This window comes from Thamnophis elegans, chromosome 2 (assembly GCF_009769535.1).
Source record: "Thamnophis elegans isolate rThaEle1 chromosome 2, rThaEle1.pri, whole genome shotgun sequence".
NCBI lineage: Eukaryota > Metazoa > Chordata > Lepidosauria > Squamata > Colubridae > Thamnophis > Thamnophis elegans.
The window spans coordinates 107,812,546-107,836,011 of record NC_045542.1 but is presented as its reverse complement, the minus strand read 5'-3'; the positions used below and the strand labels follow the sequence as shown (position 1 = coordinate 107,836,011).

The following is a 23,466-nucleotide window of genomic DNA, read 5'->3' as shown; positions in this document are numbered from 1 at the left end:
ACCATGCATACATCAAGATCTAGGGGAGCCTCACCTCTTTCTGGAAATGTTATGAAAATCTCTTCCTAAGAAAATCAGATTGACCTGAAGAGAGTTTCATAACATTTCCAGAAGGAGGTGAGACTTCCCTAGATCTTGATCCCCTAGATCAGTGGTAGTCAACCTGGTCCCTACTGCCCACTAGTGGGCGTTCCAGCTTTCATGGTGGGCGGTAGGGTTTTGTCCAATACTGCAGCACTTTCCTTTTTAAAAAATTTAATTGACTTTTCATAGCATTATTTAAAAACATTTTCATTAGGTTTTCATAAAATCACCATTACTGTGGAACCGGTGGGTGATTAGAAAATGTTATTACTAACAGAGATACAAAAGTGGGCAGTAGGTGTAAAAAGGTTGACTACCCCTGCCCTAGATCAATAGGTTGACCTATTCTTTGAATATCTTTTGGCAAATTATATATGAGGGTCTTATACACCAATGACTGAAATTATTCCTAGAGCATGAATGTCAAACTCGTGGCCCCCAGGCCGGATGTGTCATGTGCTGGCCACACCAATGTCCAGTTTAGTAAAGGGGGGGTAGTTCCAATATGTCACGTGACGATGCGAGTTTGACACCCCTGTCCTAGAGTGTAGAAAACCACAGCACAGCAAGGGCTGTGAACTACCCATTCTTTCAATCAAAGAAATTGGACAATCCTCTGTGTGTGTGTGTGTGTACGCATGCACACACGCACAGATATATATATTGCAAGCAATTTTACACCTCATTATCAAAGCAGCAGCTACATCAACTAGGTTTAAGGATGTTTTCCCTCTGTGCAACATTTGCATAGATCTCTACCTGAACATTATAAATAATGTGTCTATTTTATGTAACCTCCTTTCAAATCTCCTGTCCTACTCTATTTAGTCCCAGGGTGAAGAAAATCATGCAAAGGAAACACAATTCGAAAAGGGCTCATTAAATTCTATTTTCACATATCATGAAAGGTGCTCTCCTCGTTTTTCTTTAGCGAGCAATGCCAGCCTCAGAGCCGGTTTTATTGCTGGCCAGTGTTAAATTCTATTACTGAGCTGGGGCTGTAAGGTGGGGGGGAGGAAGTGGGTAGCTATTACATTATAGCTACAGCAGCAGACTGTGCTAAACATAGTAGGCAGAGATCACTTTCTTTCCAGTCATTATTCCTTTTCTCTATTTTATTAATTCTACCTCTTACCTACAGCAAAGGGTCAAAGAGTTATTAACAGAAATAGGGCAATATCTTTCCATTAAAAAAAGCAGCCCGCTGCCATTCTACAAGATTCAAAGAGGAATATCATCTCAAGGTCAAAGAAGAAAAAGTAACAGCTAAATAGAGTTTTATTCTACTTTTTGCCATTTATGTTTTGTCAGCACAGCAATGTTTAAACATCTACTAAATAGAAGAAAGGGGAAGACATCATCATATTCTATAGCAAATATAGTCCATATAGTTACAGGATCTGTTAAAACTTCCAATCCTTTCTCCAAGCCCCAATTTAGTTACATTCTCCATGCTGTGGGAGTTCAATATCGCTCCTAATTTCTCAACTAAACAATCATTATTCCTGCCTTGTATATCTCACTACTATGTAACAGATTCAGAAATTTGAGTAAGTGCAGAATCACTTCTGACCACCATACTGTAATGTCAACTATAATAATTTAATACTGTGATACAAGTTGTAAGCAAAAGAAAACGCTTATTGCTGATCTGTGTCAAATTCTATTACTCGGCCATTAAATTTGATTCTGTCCAAGTTCTTCATCGTTTGTAATTCATTTACAAGTATGCATGTATGTATGTATTTGTATGTATGTATGTATGTATGTATGTATGTATGTATGTATGTATGTGTATATATATATGTATGTGTATGTATATGTATGTATGTATATGTATATGTATATGTATATGTATATGTATATGTATATGTATATGTATATGTATATGTATATGTATATGTATATGTATATGTATATGTATATGTATATGTATATGTATATGTATATGTATACCCATACACACACACACACAAACGTATGTATGTATGTATGTATGTATGTATGTATGTATGTATGTATGTATGTATGTATATAAAGTCACAACCCCTGGTATGCCCCAATTATGGGAGGAAGCTAACTGCTTCCATTCTCTGTCCATCGGCTCATCACAAGAGACCATCCAGACAGAAAGCCCAATATTTTACTGTTGCCTTTTGTTACATTTGTGTAGTATTTGTGCTGATAAATAAATAAAATATTGGGCTTTCTGTCTGGATGGTCTCTTGTGACGAGCCGATGGACAGAGAATGGAAGCAGTTAGCTTCCCCCCATAATTGGGGCATACCAGGGGTTGTGACTTTAAATATATACCTTTCTCCATGGCTCAGCTGATAACGGAGCACAGCCTGTGGCTTGGTGGTTAATACACCTGCCTAATATGCAATACAGTCCAGGTTCGAATCCCAATAAGGGTATGGCTAGCTGATGAGAGCTAAATAGCTTGAAATAGATCTATACTAGTCTCCCTTTATTTATTTATCAGCACAAATACTACACACACACACACACACACACACACACACACATATACATACATACATACACATATACATACAGTATGTATATTATGTATGTATGTATGTATGTATGTATGTATGTATGTATTGTGTCACAACCCCTGGTATGCCCAAATATGGGAGGAAGCTTACTGCTTCCTTTCTCTGTCTATTGGCTCATCACAAGAGACCATCACGACAGAAAGCCATTATTTTTACTTTTGCCTTTGTTACATTTGTGTTGCATTTCTGCTGATAAATAAATAAAGGGAGACTAGTATATATCTATTTCAAGCTATTTAGCTCTCATCAGCTAGCTATACCCTTACTGGGAATCGAACCTGGGTTGTATTACATATTAAGCAGTTGTATTAGCCGCTAAGCCACAGGCTCTCCTCCTTTATCAGCTAAGCCAGGGAAATAGGTATGTATTGTGTCACAACCCCTGGTATGCCCAAATATGGGAGGGAGCATACTGTTTCCTTTTTCTGTCTATCGACTCACTCTGGGAGCCATCCAGGCAGAAAGCCATTTTTTTATGTTGCCTTGTTACATTTGTGTTGCATTTGTGCTGATAAATAAATATATATTTATTTATAGATTGATAGATGATAGATAGATAGATAGATAGATAGATAGATAGATAGATAGATAGATGATAGATAGATAGATAGATAGATAGATAGATAGATAGATAGATAGATGATATAGATGTAGATGTAGATGTAGATGTAGATGTAGATATAGATATAGATAGTTCTTAATTTACATCTACTATAAAAGGCAACATCTAAGTGTATTTTGAATTGTGCCTGAAAAATGCAAATTAAAACTAAAAAAGGCAGAACCACAACTATAATTACAAATAGAGCCAATTTGGTCTAGTGATTAAAGCACCAGGCTAGAAACCAGGAGCCTGTGAGTTCTAGTCTTGCCTCAGGCATGAAAGTAGGCTGGGTGTCTTTTGGCCAATGGCTTTCTCTCAGTCCAGCTCACTTCACAGGATTGTTGTTCCGGGGTGGAGGGAAGGAATATTATGCAAGTTTATCACTTTAAGGTTTTGATAAAAATAATAAAAATTGAATAAAAATCTAATGACCTCTAATAAATAAACTAAATCTAAAATGTCCAAACTGCATCTCAAGATTCCTTGTTTCATCAGCCATCTCAAGGAGGCCTGCTGTGCTCCAGATTTAACATTCTGACAATTTACCATTTACATTAAGGTAAAGGTTCCCCTCACAGATATGTGCTAGTCGTTCCCAACTCTAGGGGACAGTGCTCATCTCCGTTTCAAAGCTGAAGAGCCAGTGCTGTCCGAAGACATCTCTGTTGTCATGTGGCCAGCATGACTAAACACCAAAGGCACACGGAATGCTGTTACCTTACCAAAAGTGGTTACAATTTTTCTACTTGCATTTTTTACGACCTTTCGAACAGTTAGGTTGACAGAAGCTGGGACAAGTAATGGAAGCTCACTCCGTTACGCAGCACTAGGGATTCGAATCAACCTGATCAACAAGCTCAGCGTCTTAGCCACTGAGCCACCGCATCCCTTATAGTTTACATTACAGCAAATGAAACTTTGGGAGGGGGTGTTTGTGTAAAGCTTTTAATTTAAGAAAAGGTGTTATTTGTTAACCTTACAATTTAACGTTATGCATTTATTTATGCAGAACAGGAAAGGCCCCCAGAATCTGATCTGCAGAGTTCCAGTGCTGTATTACAAAAGCTTCCTTCAGTCCATTCTGGTTTCAGATGTGTGCTATTCCCCCTTCTTTTTTTTTAAGATAGTCCCTATAGTTCTAGAAATACAATTGTATCCTTGTCAATTCACAAGGCTTCAGTAAGGCTACGGAAACAATATGAAACAGATGTACTATTTTTCATTTGCAGCATAACCAGCTATGTATCTAGGGTGAAAATCTGGCAAGCGAAGTTTAGATGTATTTTATACTGAATATAAATTGGAAGATGATGGGATTTGGTCCATTTAAGGTATTCATTCTACCAGGCAGAGTATGTGTGATGTGCGATGATGTTATTTTTGGAACATGGTAGCATCACACATACTTTGAATTAGGAACAGTTTTCATTTCAGATATCTTCTTTTTTTGCTGCAACCTTGGCATTTTGATACAGCAATATTCTGAACTGCTGCTCAGAATACAACAGTTCTGCATGTTAATTGCACTATACATAGGCTCCACTGCTCATTTCGAAGAAGAAAGTCATATAGCCCTGTTATATGACCTAATGTGCTTTCAATAGGAGGAACACTATGAAGCGGCTAAGAAGCAGTTTTGCCTTAAAAAATAACGTAAGCCTGAACTGTCTTGATTCGCAAGAAAAGATTTCATTGGAAAAAGAAATACCTAAAATTTTATGTAGAGAAAATGTTCTTTCTAAATAAGATTGCAGTTTTATTAACACTGCAATTTAATAAACTCATTAAGCAGGGTTTTTTTAAAAAAAAAATACTGAAATACAAGGTCCAAATAAACATTTGGTAAGCTTATTCATCCATAAACAGTAGGAAAATGCTTCAATGCACCTTTTCATCTCTTTTGCTGATGTTATATGATGTAAGCTATAAGAACCAAGAGATTCTTCAACATGTAGAAATCATTTAAGCCAAATCTTCTGACAAGGTTGCCATGTTTTCCAAGTAAATATTAAAAGGCACATGGAATTTGACATCTATGAGGCATCTTTAATCCAGAGACAGCTATTTTCTGCACCGCTGGTTGAGGGATTGGCACCACTCAAGCATGGTATCTACCACTTTCATTCCTCAGAAAATATAGAAAGATTTTTGAGGTTGACAATATCAAAAACAACTGAGAAATCCCGGAGAAATCTGTCATTCCCAATTGGTCAAAGTAAATTCTTGCTAAATTTAGAATGGAAAAAAGTCTACTCAAAATTGAATCAGTCAGTCTTTTTTTCTCTAGGAAAGCAGAAATTGAGATGACATTTCATCTTCTACCTTTGTGTCCCTAAATGGCAAACTGGACAGTGGGTGATAGTTGTTTAGGTGGGTTGACACCCCATCCCAGGTGGCAGAAGACAATTAGGCTTTTCAGAAGTGCAACACCAAACCTCAAGAATGGTTTTGTAGCTATAACACTCAAAATATCAGATGGCCTTTGGCAACTTTTATCAAAATGCAAACCACAAAATGCAATCAGTCTTCTCATTTGCCAAAAACCTAATCTGGATCTTCAAGTTTCAAAGGCTGAAACAGAGATATAGTTGATAGATAAAGATATAAATTATAGCTATAAATATAGAGAGATAGACACAGAAAGCTGATAGATATAGATAATAAATATATACCTATAGATAGAGATGAAAGATTGGATGGATGGATGGATGGATGGATGGATGGATATAACATAGATAGATAGATAGATAGATAGATAGATAGATAGATAGATAGATAGATAGATAGAGACAGACAGACAGACAGACAGACAGACAGACAGACAGACAGACAGACAGACAGACAGATCTTCTCATGAATATCCTGACTTGGATATCAAAAATCTTGAATATTTTTTTATGTCTGTCTGTCTGTTATCCACATCAGGATAGCCACGGGAAGATTTATTTTGTTTCCTCCTGACAAACTGGAAGTGTTGTTTTTTAAAGGTAGTAAAAACATACACTGACTCAATGTTTCTTAAACTGAGGGCAATTACCTCCAATGAGATATTTGGGGCATATCATGGAGTAAATGGAATAATTTGTCATTTTTAGTGAGGTGAAAATCTAGTTGGGAGAAACTTGTGGAAAACAAGAATCTGCTTTTTTTTGTGGAGGTAATGACATTATCCCAAACTGGGAAAAGGGATAATAGGGCCAAGAGTTTAAGACTGGTACACCAACTTCTAGGAATTTTTTAGCCCAATTTTAATTTAGTCCAACAATCATTCTTCCCTCAGATGGAACCCTTTTCAAAAAAATTTAGCAGTGATCAATATATACGGCTACAGGTCAGATAACTGGAATTATGTTTTCTTGCTTTCATTAGAATAAGAGACTCTTGAAAGCCTGATTGAATTTTTCCCTTTTTCCTTCGGTGCTATAGTGAATCTAAGCTTATTTTTCATTTCTTATTTTTGTTTCCTGAGTTCCTAAAGTATGCTTTTATTTATGTAACTGTTGTCTTTGCCTAGTTTTCCTCTAGTAATCTCTGAGGCTCTCTACTCATAGCAACATGCTTCATTTAGAATCACTCTTGAGCCAAATAGCCATATATTTACACTGTCTTCTTTATTGCTTAATTGGTGAACATTAATACTTTTTCTGTATGAAATTCTGGGCAGAAATGCCTCTCCTAATTATTTTGCCAAAATCAGAAACTAAGAAGACAGAGAAAACGGTTCCACCACAAAACCGCGGAGGACAAAATCGCGCTCGACGAAAGTGCACATTTGACGTCATCACAGCGCGACGAAAACATCGCGCTGTGATCGAAAAATGTAAAAATAAAGCAAAAACCTTACCCTAACCCCCCCAAACCTAACCCTAAACCTAACCCTAAACCTAACCCTTAGCCTAACCCTAAATCTAACCCTAAACATAACCCTTAACCTAACGCTAAACCTAACGCTAACCCTTAACCTAACACTAACCGTAACCCTAACGCTCTAAACCTAACCCTAACCCTTAACCTAACCCTAACCCTAACCCTAACCCTAACCCTAACCCTAACCCTAACCCTAACCCTTACCTTTATGTGAATCGGCTTGCTTTAATTTTAATTTTATTTCAATTTTTAATTTTTTTCGTCGCGCTGTGATGACGTCAAATGCGTGCTTTCGTCGAGCGCGATTTTGTCCTCCGCGGTTTTGACGGGTCACGGAGAAAACAAGTATCTCTCCCTCTTGGTTGAGAGAGGACAGCCTGCTGACTTGCTTTGACAAAACAGCCAAACTGGGTTCTTTCTACTTTGAAAACTTTTCCATGATACACAAACTTTTACAATAGTTGAATTTGTGCAGATAAAAACATTGAATGCCAATTCAGAAATATGTGGGCCATATCAGGGATTTGGTACTTTAGATAAAAATTGGTAGAACGAAAAATCCTGGTGACTCAGTCATGACACAAATTCTGCTAAACATCCTGTAAAAATGCAGTTAAGTGTTTTGAAAGTAAATACACTCAGTATGAAGTGAACTGCCTGCAGAATATTAAAGAAATAATTCATGTTTTCCAAATATAACTTACACTGTTGAGTAGGATCAATCAACAGTAACTTTCCTGGGGAAAATATATGTAAAATTTTATCACCGCAACAGGACTAGAAACTTAAAATTCAAGCCACTTATTCAAGCCGCTTCTGTTTTCAATTGGCTCAAAATCTAGTCTTGCTGTTGTGAGATTTCTGAGATCTATTATATGGGATTGTATTCCACATAAGCCTCATCAAGCAGAAACCTTTGAATAGAAAGTAGAAAAGGTAATTATTTTTCCAGATCTTCTTCCACAAAAGTAGTTGAAAAACTGTCAAGTAGATAACTAAAAAGGGATGCAAGTGGCATGGCTGACACAACAAAGCAGAGTTCTCAAAACTCCTCTCTCAGTAAACCTCTGGAGTGTAAAAAGGTTTCAAATTACCGTGGGTAAAGCAGACAAAATAGTTCACTTCATCACACAAAGTCAAAAGAAAAATAGATGAAACAAAAGAATGTTTCATCTAAATACTCTAAACCATCCTTTCAGATATAGCTAAAATAGCTACACCTCTATTTCAATTATTTCTGGATATTTTCTTCAGATAACTGGTGATTCTAGTCAGTTAATTATGAGTTGAGCGGGCATAGTACTCAAAGTATCTAATGATTTTGCTCATTTTTATTTTTTTCTGTTATTTACTACTGAATCTGTAGTAAACAAGAAAAAAATTAATCCAAGTGATTATCCCACTTAATGGTGTAAGATATATATTGTGCTGTCTTATGACTATTGGAATACTAATAATACCTTCTTAAATAAAGTTTTCCTAGCTTCTTTTAGTGAAGGTCCCATAGCTATGATATTTAGAGCTGGAAAGATCCTCCTGAATATCCAAGCTGCCACACAATTGTCTTCGTTAAATGTTGGTGCAAAAATATCAGCACCTTGGCATGCACTTTATTACCTTACAACCTATATACTGCACAACATGATTTTTGTAAAATGTCATAATCAGATAGATACTATACAGTACAATAAAATAGCAGAGTTGGGAGGGACCTTGGAGGTCTTCTAGTCTAACCCCCTGCCTAGGCAGGAAACCCTATACCGTTTCAGACAAATGACTATCCAACATCTTCTTAAAGATTTCCAGTGTTGGGGCATTCACAACTTCTAGAGACAAGCTGTTCCACTGATTAATTGTTCTGTCAGGAAATTTCTCCTCAGTTCTAAGTTGCTTCTCTCCTTGATTAGTTTCCATCCGTTGCTTCTTGTTCTACCCTCAGGTGCCTTGGAAAATAGTTTGACTCCGTCTTCTTTGTGGCAACCCCGAGATATTAGAACACTGCTAGTGTTTCTTTCTTTCCCCTAGTCCTTCTTTCTATTAAACTAGACATACCCAGTTCCTGCAATCGTTCTTCATATGTTTTAGTCTCCAGTCCCCTAATCATCTTTGTTGCTCTTCTCTGCACTCTTTCTAGAGTCTCCATATCTTTTCTACATCGTGGTGACCAAAACTAAATGCAATATTCCAAGTGTGGCCTAACCAAAGCATTATAAAGTGGTATTAACATTTCACGTGATCTTGATTCTATCCCTCTGTTTATGCAGCCTAGAACTGTGTTGGCTTTTTTGGCAGCTGCTGCACACTGCTGGCTCATATTTATATGGTTGTCCATTAGGACTCCAAGATCCCTTTCACAGTTATTACTGTTGAGCAAGGTACCACCTATACTGTACCTGTGCATTTCATTTTTCTTGCCTAAATGTAGAACCTTATTCTTTTCACCATTGGATTTCATTTTATTAGATGGTGCCCAATGTTCAAGTTTGTCAAGATCCTTCTATATCTTAAGCCTATCTTCTGGAGTATAGGCTATTCCTGCCAGCTTGGTGTCATCTGCAAATTTGATGAATTCCCCATTTATTCCCTCATCCAAATCATTGATGAAGATGTTGAAGAGTACTGGCCTAAAACAGAGCCTTGGGGTACTCCACTGCATACTTCCCTCCATGAAGATACAGTTCCATTGAGGATTACACGTTGAGTGCGGTTGGTCAGCCAGTTACAAATCCATCTGGTGGTGATGCTGTCTAACCCACATTCTTCTACTTTATCTAGTAGTAGGTTATGGTCTACCTTATCAAATCCCTTACTGAAGTCCAAGTAAACTATATCGACGGCATTCCTCTGGTCCACTAATTTTGTTACATTATCAAAGAATGCAATAAGATTAGTCTGGCATGATTTGTTTTTGACAAACCCATGTTGGCTTTTGGCTATTACTTTGCTTCTAGGTGTTTGGTAGTTCGTTGCTTGATTATCTTTTCCAGAATCTTTCCTGGTATTCAGGTCAGGCTGATAAGTCTGTAGTTTCCTGGATCTGTTTTTTTCCCTTTTTTGAAGATGGGAACCACATCAGCTCTTTTCCAGTCCTCTGGTAGTTCCCCGGTGCTCCATGATCTCTGAAAGATATAGTCCAGTGGTTCTGAGATCTTGTCTGCCAGTTCCTTCAGAACCCTGGGGTGTAATCCATCCGGTCCTGGTGATTTGAACTCATTTAGGGTAGACAGGTGATCACTTACCATTTTCTTCTCTATTTCAACTTGTGTTCCTAATCTGATTTTTGTGGTGCTGTTTTTGATAGGTTGGACTGTTTTATTCCTTTGTGTAAAGACAGATGCAAAACATGAGTTAAATAGTTCTGCTTTCTCCCTGTTGCTTGTCACCTTCTTGCCACTTTCTCCCAGCAATGGACCAATTGTTTCCTTAACCTTTTTCTTGTTTTTAACATGTTGGAAGCAGCTTTTTTTGTTATTTTTTACTTTTGTGACAAACTTTTCTTCATTATGAACCTTAGCTTTCCTCACTTCATCTTTACATGCTTGGGCTATTTGCTGATGTTCTGCCTTAGTTATGTCCCCCCACTTTCCACTTTTTATACTTATCTTTTTTGTCTTTCAATTTGTCAGAGAGTTCTTTCTGCAGCCATGCTGGTTTCTTTTCGGAGCTGTTATTTTTCTTCTTCATTGGTATTGCGCTAGACTGGGCTTTAGTAATCTCATTTTTCAAAATTTCCCAAGCTTCTTGAGTTATTTTCCCCTTGAAGATTCTCATCCATGAAATTTTTCTCAAACTCTAAGTTTATTGAAATTAGCTCTCTTAAAGTCCAAGACTCTAGTTTCACTTTGTTCTACTACTTGTGTTTGCATAACGTTGAATTCCAATATTGCATGGTCACTTGCCCCCAAGGTTCCTGTGGCTTCAACACCTTCTATCATTTCTTCTGTTAGTGAGAATTAAGTCTAATATGACCGATCCCCTTGTTCCCTTCTCTACTTTTTGGGAAACAAAGTCGTCTGCTAGATTCGTTAGGAACCTGTTGGATCTTCCACTTAGTGCAGAGTTTGTTTCCCAGTTGATGTTAGGGTAGTTAAAATCCCCTACTACTATTGTGTTGTGCTTCCTACATACCTTAGTTAATTGACTAGCAAAAAGTTCTCTACTTCCTCTGCTTGGTTGAGTGGCCTGTAGTATAGACCTATGGCAATGTCATTTCCCCCCCAACCTTTAATATTGACCCAAATGCATTCAAGATAGTTATCATCATTGTTGTGCTCTATTTCTGTAGAGAGGTAATTATTTCTTATATTGAGTGCAACTCCACCTCCCCTTTTTTTGGTCTATTTCTTTTAAATAATTTAAATCCTTCTAGCTGTATGTTCCATTTGTCGGTTTCATCCCACCAAGTTTCTATAATGGCAACAATATCGTATCTGCCCTCTTTTACTTGAATTTCTAATTCGCCCTGTTTATTCCTCATATTCTGTCCATTGGTATATAGACATTTGAGTCCATTTTGATTGACCCTGTGTTTACTGTCTACATAACCTGTGTTATGCCTGACTGCTCCTATTTTCTTGCCACTTGTATGATTCATGCACATGGTATGGCACTCACTATTAAATGCTTGGTTTTGCTTGACAGAGGAAGTGATAATCTTACCCGCACAAACATCTGTTACATGCACTGATAACCCTATGAATTTTAGATTGCTGGGGACAGAAATGTTCTGTATCAATTAATTCTCTTTCCCCACTGTTCAGTTTAAATGTTTATCCAGAAAATCTGTTAATTTAATGCCTAGTAACTCAGTCCTTTTCTTGGATGGGTGCAAGCCATCTCTTTTGTACAGTTTTTCATTGGACCAGCTGCAGACATCATAAATAAAACCAAAACCTTCCCTTTTACACCACTCCTTTAGCCACACACTAAACTCTCCTACACAATGGTCCTTCCCTTTTTGTTCCTGATATACTGGTAAAACCTCTGAAGATAAGCCTACAACCTATACTAAATTCATACCCCAAGCCCTGAAAATCATTCTTCACAGAAAGTACATCTTTTTGGGACAGATCATTTGTGCCAAGATGTATAATAGCATCAACATCAGAGTCCTTACTTGCATTCTTGACTATCTTAAGAATACGCCTCTTGTCTCTACTGGCAGTAGCACCCGGCAGACACCTGACCTCTTTTAAAACCTCCATATCCTTTCCTAAATTTACATCCCTTACGATTGAATCACGAAGCAGGTGACTTCTCTTTTTGCCTACCTTGTTCTTCTTGTGCGACTGATGTGATTCCTGGTTCCCCATTTCGCCTTTCCGAAGTAAGTTCTTCATTTTGGACAACGATCCCCCACTTATATGAGTCATCATTATCACAACTACTTTGACCTGTCTCTTTAATGTCCCCATTAGGGTCAGCAAGGGCGCTGTATCTGTTATGCTGGGTCACAGCAAAAGCTTTGTGTTTATGGCTCACACCTCTCACCCTGCCAGATCCCATGGTTGTCCAGACTGCTCTTCTCCTGCGGGATCTTTGCGGTAGGGTGGGCTGATAGCGTGGCATCTCCGTAGAGTGGAATGGCAATTTCAAGCGCACTAATCCAGAATGTATTATTATTATTTTGGTTTATGGACATATGATTTGCGTGCCGTTAGGCATGCGGGCCACTACCTACTCCTCTTTTTCTCTCTGCTTCCCCCCTTCCAGCCAGCAGCTCCAATCACCAGCCACAGGAAAGTTCAAAAACTAGTATATTAACTGTTACTTAATTGATGCATTTTTTTAAAAAGGTCAAAGCTATTCTGATGGTTCAGAAAAGGCCTTTGATATGGTTCAATGATACTTTTGAAATAAATGTTGCTTCAGTTCAAATTTATTATCTTTTTAATAAGCGTATCAATATGTAAACTCTACTCCTTTCTTTAGTAGTAGTTATTTCGTTATTACAAAAGGAATCGACTTTTGTATTTTTCAAGATGATTCATGAACTGCATTAAAATATCCTTTATCTTCTCCTATTTTTAACTTTTGGAATTATTGGCCTATTTTATCACACAAACAGAACATTTCTGAATACTTACTCTTAAAATATCTGTCAAGCTGGCAAGCCAAAGAAGCAACAACCACACAGATTTCAGAAAAAAAACATTTTAATGCTGGTCTGAGATAAAAACATAATCTTAAAAACTTTATCTCCAGTAGAAAGTTAATTAAAAGGGAGTCTTTTTAAAACACTTTCTTGCCACTGTTCTATCATCTGAACTGGATTGTCTTTTCTCAACCAAATTGTGTTCCTTCTCTGCTTCCTCTCCATAGTCTCACAACCCCCATAATGTGCGTCAAAAACAACAAAATGTATTGATATTGTGTAAGTTTTGTTACTAATATATTTATCCCTAAGAGTCAGTGCTGACTCTTGGAAGCTACCTAGTTTTCTTGGGAAGATTTTCAGAAATGGTTTGCTACTGCCTTCCTCCTAGGGCTGAGAGAAAGGATCTGCCCCAACGACATCATGTCTAAGATAGAACTAGAACTCATGGTCTCCCAGTTTCTAGCCTCACAGAAAACCAATTATATATTGAATTATTAAAAATATCTGTGTAGTCATATCAAGGAATCTTATTTTTTGCTGTATTTGTGGCTATAAATATTCACACAACAAATTATGTAATTGACACAATTAATAAAAAAAAACCAATTGATTTGATGGAAAGGATAAATGCTGCAATTATGATTATTTCAAATTTGATTGATTTGGAAGCATTCCATGTTAAGATGCTAATTCCTTTAAGAATGTAGCAGAACCCTAGATGTTATCTAACTTTCCCAAGTCTCAGCTCCATTACCTGAGAGACCGCCTCCTGCCAATTACCTCCCGAAGACCAATTCGATCGCACAGACTTGGCCTTCTCCGGATTCCATCCGCCAGCCAATGCCGGCTGGCGACACCCCCCCCCGGGGGGAGGGCCTTCTCTGTTGCAGCTCCGGCCCTCTGGAACGACCTCCCCGTTGAGATCCGGACCCTTACTACCCTCCCGGCCTTCCGTAAAGCTACTAAGTCCTGGCTGCTCCGGCAGGTCTGGGGCTGTTGAAATATCCAGCCCCACTTTAATTGTGTATGTTGTTGTATTTTAAATTGTTGTTTTGTCTTATTTATCCCCCTCCTCTTTTTATTGTAAGCCGCCCAGAGTACTCCAGGAGTGGGCAGCGTACAAACCCAATAAACCCATAAACCCAAACCAATTAGTAGGTATATTTGCACTTTACATGAATAGAATTCAAGTGATCAAAAACTACATGACACTGTATGATTTGTGTTTATAAACTAGCTATTTAAGTCATGGAAACAATTAAAATATTTTTCCTGTGGTAAATATCTAGCAATGCCTTCAAAAAATAGGTTGCATGATTCCCTATACATAATACAGTATATTTTTATGTCTTTTGTGGTTTCTTCTTCTGCCTCTTTTCTCTTCCTTTTTTCTCACTCGTTTCTTTTTTTGGGACCTTAAAGCAAAACCAACACAGCCTTCTAGATAAAGTAATTTATTGTTCGCAATTAGGGACATTAGATACACTAAACAAATGCCAAATTATTCGTTTCATTCAGTTTAAAGTAAATGTAACAATCTGAATAATGCAGGACCATCAACATTGGGAAGGGGGGGGGGGAAACTGAAGATGAATTTTCCATATTGAACAAATAGAGAACAGCAACACTGAGGTACGCTCAATTTCTTACTGCATAGATCCTTCCAAATTTCTGAGACTATTACTCTGCATAGCTTTTATAACATTTCATGAAAATTCACTATATTTAACTTAAAAGCAGCATATTACACATGCGCTGATCTTACAGAACGTGAGGATTCTTGGTCAAAATGTCCCAACTTCAAACTAGGGTTCTCCATGGAAATCAGTCTACACTGCATCGCCCTTGGCAATGAATTCAATTAGCATTCAGCTGTTGTTGGTATAGCATGAACATACAGAGTCTTTGTATTTAAGAACTTCATGGAAGTCTCCTTTGTAACCTCTAAAAAGAGAAGAAAAAAACATTTAACAGCATTAGCAACCATACTTTTATTATGCCTCACAATTAACACTGTGGATTCTTTTCTAAATAACACTCTGCTCTCCCCCTCCCTCATGTTGTTTATCAGATTAAATGCAATTGCTGGGAAAGACAGAAGCATTTGAAGGGCTTTGTCACCAACGTGTGGGCAGCACATAGCTTTATTCAATGTTTTATGGAATACTTGAGTTACATGGCTTAATTATATCATGAGAACGAACCTTATATTGGTTTAGGTTTGGTAACCTGATAATAGTTACATTAGGGTAATTAGGATATGCAAGGGAGTATTTCAGTATGCCACAGTTGAGAGAGCTACCACATATAGCCCAAGGAGCTTCTCTATCATGTGCATCAGCCTTAAAATGCGCTTCTTATCTCACGGCAATAACCCTGGTGGCGCAGCAATTGGAATGCAGTATTGCAGGCAAACTCTGCCCATGGTATGGAGTTTGATCCTGACCGGCCAAAGGTTGACTCAGCCTTCCATCCTTCCATGAGAGCCCAGATTGTTGGGGGCAATATGCTGACACTATAAACCATTCAGAGAGTGCTGTAATGCACTGTGGGGCGATGTATAAGCCTAAGTGCTATTGCTATCTGCACTTTGACACCTAGCTTTCATTCCCACATTCAGGATTAAACATCCACAACTGGATCACACTTTCTCCCCTAATTGCCTATCTTTCAGCACTGTTACCACAATTGTCAAGCTTTGTATCCTGTATCGCTATAGATCTGGTCTCCACTTATCTCTTAACCCCTTACCAGGAACTGCTTTACTATAGAAGATTTGCAGACAATAATGAAGCCATCTAAGACAGAAAAATCTACTGCAGTCAAAGTCGATGTAAAGTAAAAATTTATTGCTCCAGGTTTTAAACAACAGTCATTTTTTGGGTCACGAATTTGGGCCATTCCCTTCATAGTTTTAAGAATGGGGAGTAGATGAATAATGCTGTCTGGGAATGACGCTCCAGCTTCATTACTGGCAACGATTATATTGTATTTCTAAATTGGATTATTATTTGTTACTTGGCTACACTTTGCTTATTTTACAGATCTAATCTGCTATAAACATTCTCTGGATAACAGACAGACTACGTTATATACAAATTATGAAATAGCACAGGAAGTTATTATTGCCCTGAGCTCTGAACAAGGCTTGTTCTGAAGCCTCTTTGAACAACCTGCTTCATCAGATTGCAGCTACAAGGAAGCTTGCTCAAGGGTTACACCAATCCTGCAAGGCCTGGAACAAATTCTAGTTGGATTCCTGGCACTATTCAAAATACAGCTAAGGTATTAAAGAAGGTTTGCAGCAAACAGCTCCTACAGCTTTTGCAAATACCTCGTGCCTCTGCATTGCAGCTAAATTTGTTTAATCATATCTCAGACAATGAACTTTCCTCTTAATTCTAATAGTGAAAGTTTCATATTAATCTCTGAGAATTACTAAAAGTTGGAGGAGAGCAAGTACTGCAGCATGACCACAGACGGAAAAATCTGCTGTTTTATAACCAATCATAGCTAACAGAGGTCTTCAAAAGGCTCCTTAGACCTTCATTATTTCAGGTATAAATTCATATACTCGCTATTCCCAGCAGATTATCAACAGATTTGGGATGGGGAAATGGAGAACTACCTGATATATGTATGTTTATCCCATCTTACTGTGTTTAACAGATCTGCTGTTTTAGGATTACAAGATTAATTTTATCTTGGATTCTCTTTTAATGAAAAAACATAGTTTCTTGAGAAGGGGATCAGATCTTGACAGCTAAAATTAAACTTTTTTTTAAAAAAAAGCTATACAAAATGTGCTGTGCCAATTATATTTAGTTAATTTGGAGTTTATATCATGCAGATATTAAAATGTTTACTCAAAAATTAGTTGAAACAGAGGAACTGTAATAGCACTGCAGTAGTTAAGTAAGACTAGCTTTTATATAAGTATATCCAAAAATTGTAGTTAGAATGCAGGGAAGTCGGAGGGAGGAGATCCAGAGCATTCAGGGTCACAAATAATTTGCATTGCAGGACATGTGCAATTGCTTCATAAAGCGAAGCTAGACGTTTTGACATTTATTTCACTGTGGTCTAATGAATTCTGTCATATTGAGTAGACACAGCATCTACAACAGATAAATTACATCTTCCTGCTTCTTTTATTATAACAATGACACAGAAATCTATCTGCTATGAAGAAGAGTTAGTTTCATCCTACAATGAAAAAAAAAAAAAAGAAAGCCAGGAACCACCATCAATTTTTCCTAAGACTTCCTTTTGTTTCCATGCATAAAGCCAGTTTTCCATCAAAACCAACCCAGCAGGAAACAATTGCTCAGATATTGAAAAGGGAAAGGTAAAAATAAAGGTAAATTGGTTCTGGAAGTTGACTGGTGAGCAATGCCATGACCTCAGCATAGGTTGTTATACTGTTGAACCTGCTTCCTCTTGGCAGTGTTGAATTGCTGAATTTTGAACTAACTGCAACTTCTGTGTTACCCTCCAGGTCAGCCCAGCATCAAACATGTCAACATTGTATTTTGTCAAATCAAACTTCATGCGTTAAAATTGGCTTCTGGCTTTCTAAATCACAATCTGAAATAACATATGCTTATAAGTTTATCACATGATTGATATGAGCATTCAAGTCTTGAGCTGTTAAATATTTAAGATCCTCTCCCCTCCCACACACGATATACCGTAATGCTGTATCTTTCCCATTTTATCTCTTATTTGCAATGCAAATGTCTATCAATCCAGAATAGATGTGCCAAGAATATTGTTTTATAACTCTTGGAAACTCAACAAGGGAGACAGGGCAGAGAGTGGGGGGAGGACAGGGGAGGGAAATGGAGGAGAACATCAATGGAAATCAATTATTATTAACAATTTCCTAAATACTGCTTATGTCGTCTCCTCCATCATGCTACATTTTCAGGGAAAATACTGTTTTTATAATCTGGGATGATACAGTTATTATAGATCTCCTGTCTAAACCATTCACAAAGATGTCAATATGACAAATATGCTTGATGTGTCTATGCAAGAGTATCTAGAATTAGAACAATCTTTAAGTAGGTTATGGGCAGGCCCAGGCTCCCTTTGGACTTGGCTTTGGAGAAAGACATAAATAGCAATCATGGTGCTGAAATGATCTTTCCCAGTACTTACTCCATCTCTTCACACATAAATCAAGCTCCCTAAAATTCTGTGTTAATTATTCATACTTGAACAATCTGCCCTTTAAGTTCTGTGTGATGTAGAGAGCAATCAGAATAAGAAAGTACTCATAAAGTTTTATATCCATCCAAGGGAGACTGAAGGTGATCTCCTACTTTTTGCTTGATAGCTAAAATAGTGGAAAGCAGAATTTGGCGGGACTGAACCTATATTTACGGTAGTTCCTAGTAGAGACCATTTCTACAAATCACTGATCTGCCATTCATTCACTTTATAAATGATGTTCAATCCACAAAACTGCAAATGTTTTCCTCATTTATTAGAATATTACATAGAGTGTTGTGGTTTAAAAAATGTCATGAAATCTTTTAAGAAGCTATTCAACTAAAATGTGTCACAAGTTATATCTATCCTTGTTAGCCTTCTCAACCTCTTTCAATTTAATGCTGGATTTTAATATTTATAACTTAAACCAGATCACATATGCTAAATCAATAATTCTATGTCCCCAGAAACCCTAGAAATTAGGGCAATACCAAAACAAAGCTTTTTAGAATTTAATGCAGCATGTATTAAAAATTTAATATGTCATCATTCCCTATTAGCAACATGTTTAATCTTAAGTAAATTATAAAATTACTACTAAATTACAATTATTAAAGAAATATAAAACAAAAACAATATCTTTTTCAGATTTACGAAGCAAGCAATATGCTGCTTCAGACTTTAGGCAACGGATTTGTTTGATAATAATCTCTTTATAGAACTGGAATTGGATGAAACTTTTCATGAGTCTATAATATCTTCTTTTTCAGTTATGTTTTAATAATAAGATAATAAAATAAATGGCAATGAAAATAATCTGCAACAGAAGCAATTTTTGTTCTACTTCTAAGGCTAGTTCTATGTTTAAGATTTCATGAATCCTCTTTCTTTTCTCTGGACAATACTGCAATTTAATTACTTATATTTTGGCAATATTACCATACAGAACAATACTAACAGAACAGAAACAGAACTAATGAAGCAATATGAGCCCATTGATGGCTAAACTTCCAAGCTTCCAAGAATTTCCTAGCATTTTTGGATTTAGCTTAGTCTAGGATGCTCACAGTTTCCCATCTGTCCACATGTTGTGAGATTAAGGAGTTTTCATCATGCTTTGCAGGATCAACAGGCAGAAGATTGTTCCTGGAATTCATGGAAGCTTGGCATTCAGATAAATCAGCCATCAATAGACACATAAAGATAAACCATATTTGCATGCCATTCAAGAGACAAGAAAAAAAAGCTAAGAAGGAAACAAAAAGACCAGAACACATCTTTTCCAGGAGTCACCACATAAGCAGAGATTCACATCAGACAAACAACCACGCAAGCAGAGGTCAAGGAATCAAAATTAAGGAATTACCAAGAACAAAAGCCACATCCTTGTAGCAATGGCAGAGCAAGCTATTATATATAAACAAAAAGCAAACTCCCACATTCACCAGCACAGATGATATTAGCTAGTCAGGCAATGAAAAATGCAAGCCAACATGCTCTGAGAGCACTAAGGACTCCACAGAACAATATGAATAGTATAAAGAGTAATATTATATATTATATTGACTTTTATAATTTAAAGACTCCTTATTTTATATTATGATGTTAAAGACACAAATCTAAGAATTTCAGGATAACAGTAAGTCAAACACTAAGTCAAAAGCTATATTATCTGTAACAAACAGCAATTAATTAAATTCATCTAGGGAGGGTGCCATTCAGGTGTAATTTTAAAAAATGGAATCCTCAGTCTAGATTGGATCCACTGTTAAGTAGAATGGCATTAAAGGTCTCTACATCACATCATACAATCCCCTCTAAGTAGGAAATAGGAAAAAAGCTGTTGCAACTTATACATTTCAAAGAGAAAATGTAGGCTGACCTTAATTTACAATCTCATCTTAGAAGCTAAGCAGGGTATAATTTAATACACTAACAACGTAGGTTTTTCCCCTCAATCTATGTACTTACCTTTTGTCAGCGCTTCATCCAAGAACAATTTTAGCCTCCTGCTTCTGAGTCCGAACATTTTGCCTGTTTCATGCAGAAGCCCTTGATATGTTAATCCATTTTGACCAACAGGGTTTTCCGTAAGAAGGGTTCCCACCGTTCCATTTAGACACTCTGGAGAAAATGAACTGTCTTAATTTTTAGCAAAAAACCCTTATAATTCCACAACATAACTTACCTTGTGCCCTATGAGGATGATTTTTCTTCTTCTTTCTTTACAAAGCAATCCCATACCTACATCTGTTAGATAGAGCCCAGCTGGACACAACAAGATATACTATTCCTCCTTCCCTTTTCGATTCCACTTGTCTCTGGGCAGCAGAGAGGACAGTCTACCAGCAGCACTCCCAACTGTTTCCTAGAATCCAATTTTATACCACTTATCTGCACTTATCTGGAGGACTCAAGGATAACAGCAGCCACAAACATCACCTCTCCCTGGGGTCTCAACTGATGCCAAACTAGAAACCCAGATGGGCAGAGTTCCAAGAAAGGAAGAACCTTCTCCAGAGTCAGTCAGGTTTTGGTTAATTTTTGGTTAAATACTTATTGAAAGACCAGACTGCAATTATTTTAGAGATTGACTAAAGATTTTGTTTTACAAAATCATCTGTCTTATAAACAACTTTCGTTCTATTAAAAGATTAATTGAAAAATGTTTCTTTAACACAATTAATTGGTGTAGGTTGTGTACTGTGATGCTCAGACATGTGTGGCTTCTACCACTGAAGCAAGAAAACTATCTTCAAGATAGGGTTAAGTAAAGCTGGACTTCAGGAAAGGTCAGAAATTTCAAATGTTAATAAAGTAATCTACCATCAGACAATTAACATTGTATGTGACACACCTTGTGGTTTTGCATTCACTAGTTGTAAATTGATATACTGACATAAAAAGTCATCAATACTGTTTGTAATTGGCAATGGCCCTGCAGTTACATGAAGCTTCTTTCCATTAAGACTCAGCAAATCTGTTTGTTTTTTTACTTCTGAAAAACAAAGAAAATGTTGTTAGAAACAAAACTTTGAGCAATATCACTCCACTACACACATGAGCTGAATGTTCCTTTGTAGGGATGTTCCATTTCTTGAAGACTTACATACAAGCTAGAAACATGAATAGTGAAGATTAGTATCACATAGTATTGAATTGGCCTGAATATTTCCAGATCAGTGTTTCTCAGCTTTGGCAACCTTAAGACATGGAAACTACTAGCTGGGAAATTCTATGAGTTGGAGTCCATTTTTTTCTTCCTGTTTTACCACTTCGCGTGTCAAGAGAGATAAAAAGTTCTGGTTTTTGCTCAAATGGAAGCCTCAACCATTGATGTTGTAATGTTAATCTGTTAATATCAATTGTTAATCTGTTAATTGGAGTTGGAAGGGACCTTGCAGGTCATCTAGTCCAACACCCTGCCCAAGCAGGAGACCCTACATCGGCCTCTACCTAGGATCGAACTCACAACCTCCTGATTGTGAGGCAAGAGCTCCACCTCTAGGCCATCCTCCATCTTCTTCTGGGTCTTCCTCATGTTCTTTGACCTTCTCCTCTTTTGTATATGCCTTGTACGGTATGGAATACCATGACATCCTCTCCAGGTGAGCAAATCACTTTATATGCTGTTTTTGTGCATAGTTTAGGATTGATTCAATGTCGATTCTTTCTCTTATGGTCTCATTTCTGATTTTATCTCATCTAGTCACTCCAGCAGCCTTCCTCAAACATCTCATTTCCATGGTAACTAACTTTCAGTTATGTTTTGTTGTAAGCGTCCATGTTTGGCATTGTTAACATAGGATGGGGATGTTTTGCATGAGATGCTTCTTTGTGTTGATTGGTACTGTCTTATGTTGTAGGAGTGGCTGTGCAATTCCAGAGCCACGTTGTGAAAGGTGGTAACAGAACAAAGTAAGGGATTGCTAGAATCGGGCGAAGTGTGGCATGTCTTATACTGCCATGAAGGCCATCCTGAGTTACCCTGAATGGCCTGGCCAAAGGGTCTCTAGTGAAGTTGCAACATGTCCAGCAAACTGGCAATGGATAATTGCTACAGAAATTATAATGACGTATAAACAGACTGTTAAACTCCATGTATTTTAAAATTGTCAAGGTTGAGAAACACAATTCTAGATTGATACCTATGATAACAGGCTGGATTAGAAAGTATTTGTTTGCCTCAAACTACGTCTGGTGCTGCGTATTGTACATGCTGTTGCAGATGGTAACATTATCAATGATCTCCAGTTATGGTAAGTTAATGCTGCTCTAGGATCATAGCCATGATGTCTTTCAGTATTAGTGGAAAAAGCCTATTCCTTTCATTCATCTAGGCATCTGGTCAGCTGCTGGGAGAAATTAGATCAGTCCAGCCCAGGCAACTGATGGACCCAGCAGGGAACTTGGGAGAGCTTTCTAAGACCCGGAAAAGTGATTTTGCTGAGTCCTTAGCCACTGCTAGTATGGGCAGGTGGGACAGAGACCGTAGACTGGATTGTTCTTCTATGACATCTCGTGTGTTGATCCCAGAGATCAACTCTGGATGAAAGGCAGAAGAAACTCCTAGAGCATCATTGGATGATGATGCTCTAGGAGTCTAGCTGAACATGAGCAAAAGCCCATATTAGGGGTTATATCGTGGCAATTAGAGCTGCAAAATGCAGTACATTTTCTCACTCTTATTATGTTGGTTGATAGCTGCCCAGCAGTCACCATCAGGATTGCTAACCCAGTCGCTTCTTTATTAGATTCTGGCCCTGCCTGGCTTGTTCAGTTTTTTCAGAAAGAATCATCTATTGAATCTATACTACAGTATCTTCAGTAGTAAGTAGCAAAATGTCTCCAGAGAAACAAGAAAAGGTGCACCTTCTTCTCAAGCAGCTGTTGCAGATCAATAGATGTGAATGATTTCCATCCAATCTCCAATATTCCCTATATAGTCAATCATGCCTTTGTTACATCAAGGCTCAACCACTGCAACTGAAGACGTCTTGTTGTTAGTTGCGAAGTCATGCCCAACCCATCGCAAC

At 37.5% G+C, this 23,466-nt stretch overlaps 1 protein-coding gene across 2 annotated transcripts in view; it reads right to left on the bottom strand.

Annotated features, from left to right (window-relative positions):
• Positions 1-14,651: 14,651 nt before the first annotated feature.
• Positions 14,652-23,466, bottom strand: part of IARS1 (isoleucyl-tRNA synthetase 1) — an 85,223-nt gene continuing 76,408 nt past the window's right edge. For both annotated transcript variants that reach the window (XM_032209554.1, XM_032209555.1), the window contains exons 32-34: positions 21,288-21,428; positions 20,402-20,554; positions 14,652-15,157 (exon numbers count right to left, since the gene is read on the bottom strand). In XM_032209554.1, coding sequence (XP_032065445.1) covers positions 15,075-15,157; positions 20,402-20,554; positions 21,288-21,428 — 377 coding nt within the window. In that variant the 3' untranslated portion in view covers positions 14,652-15,074. The remainder of the gene's footprint in view (positions 15,158-20,401; positions 20,555-21,287; positions 21,429-23,466) is intronic.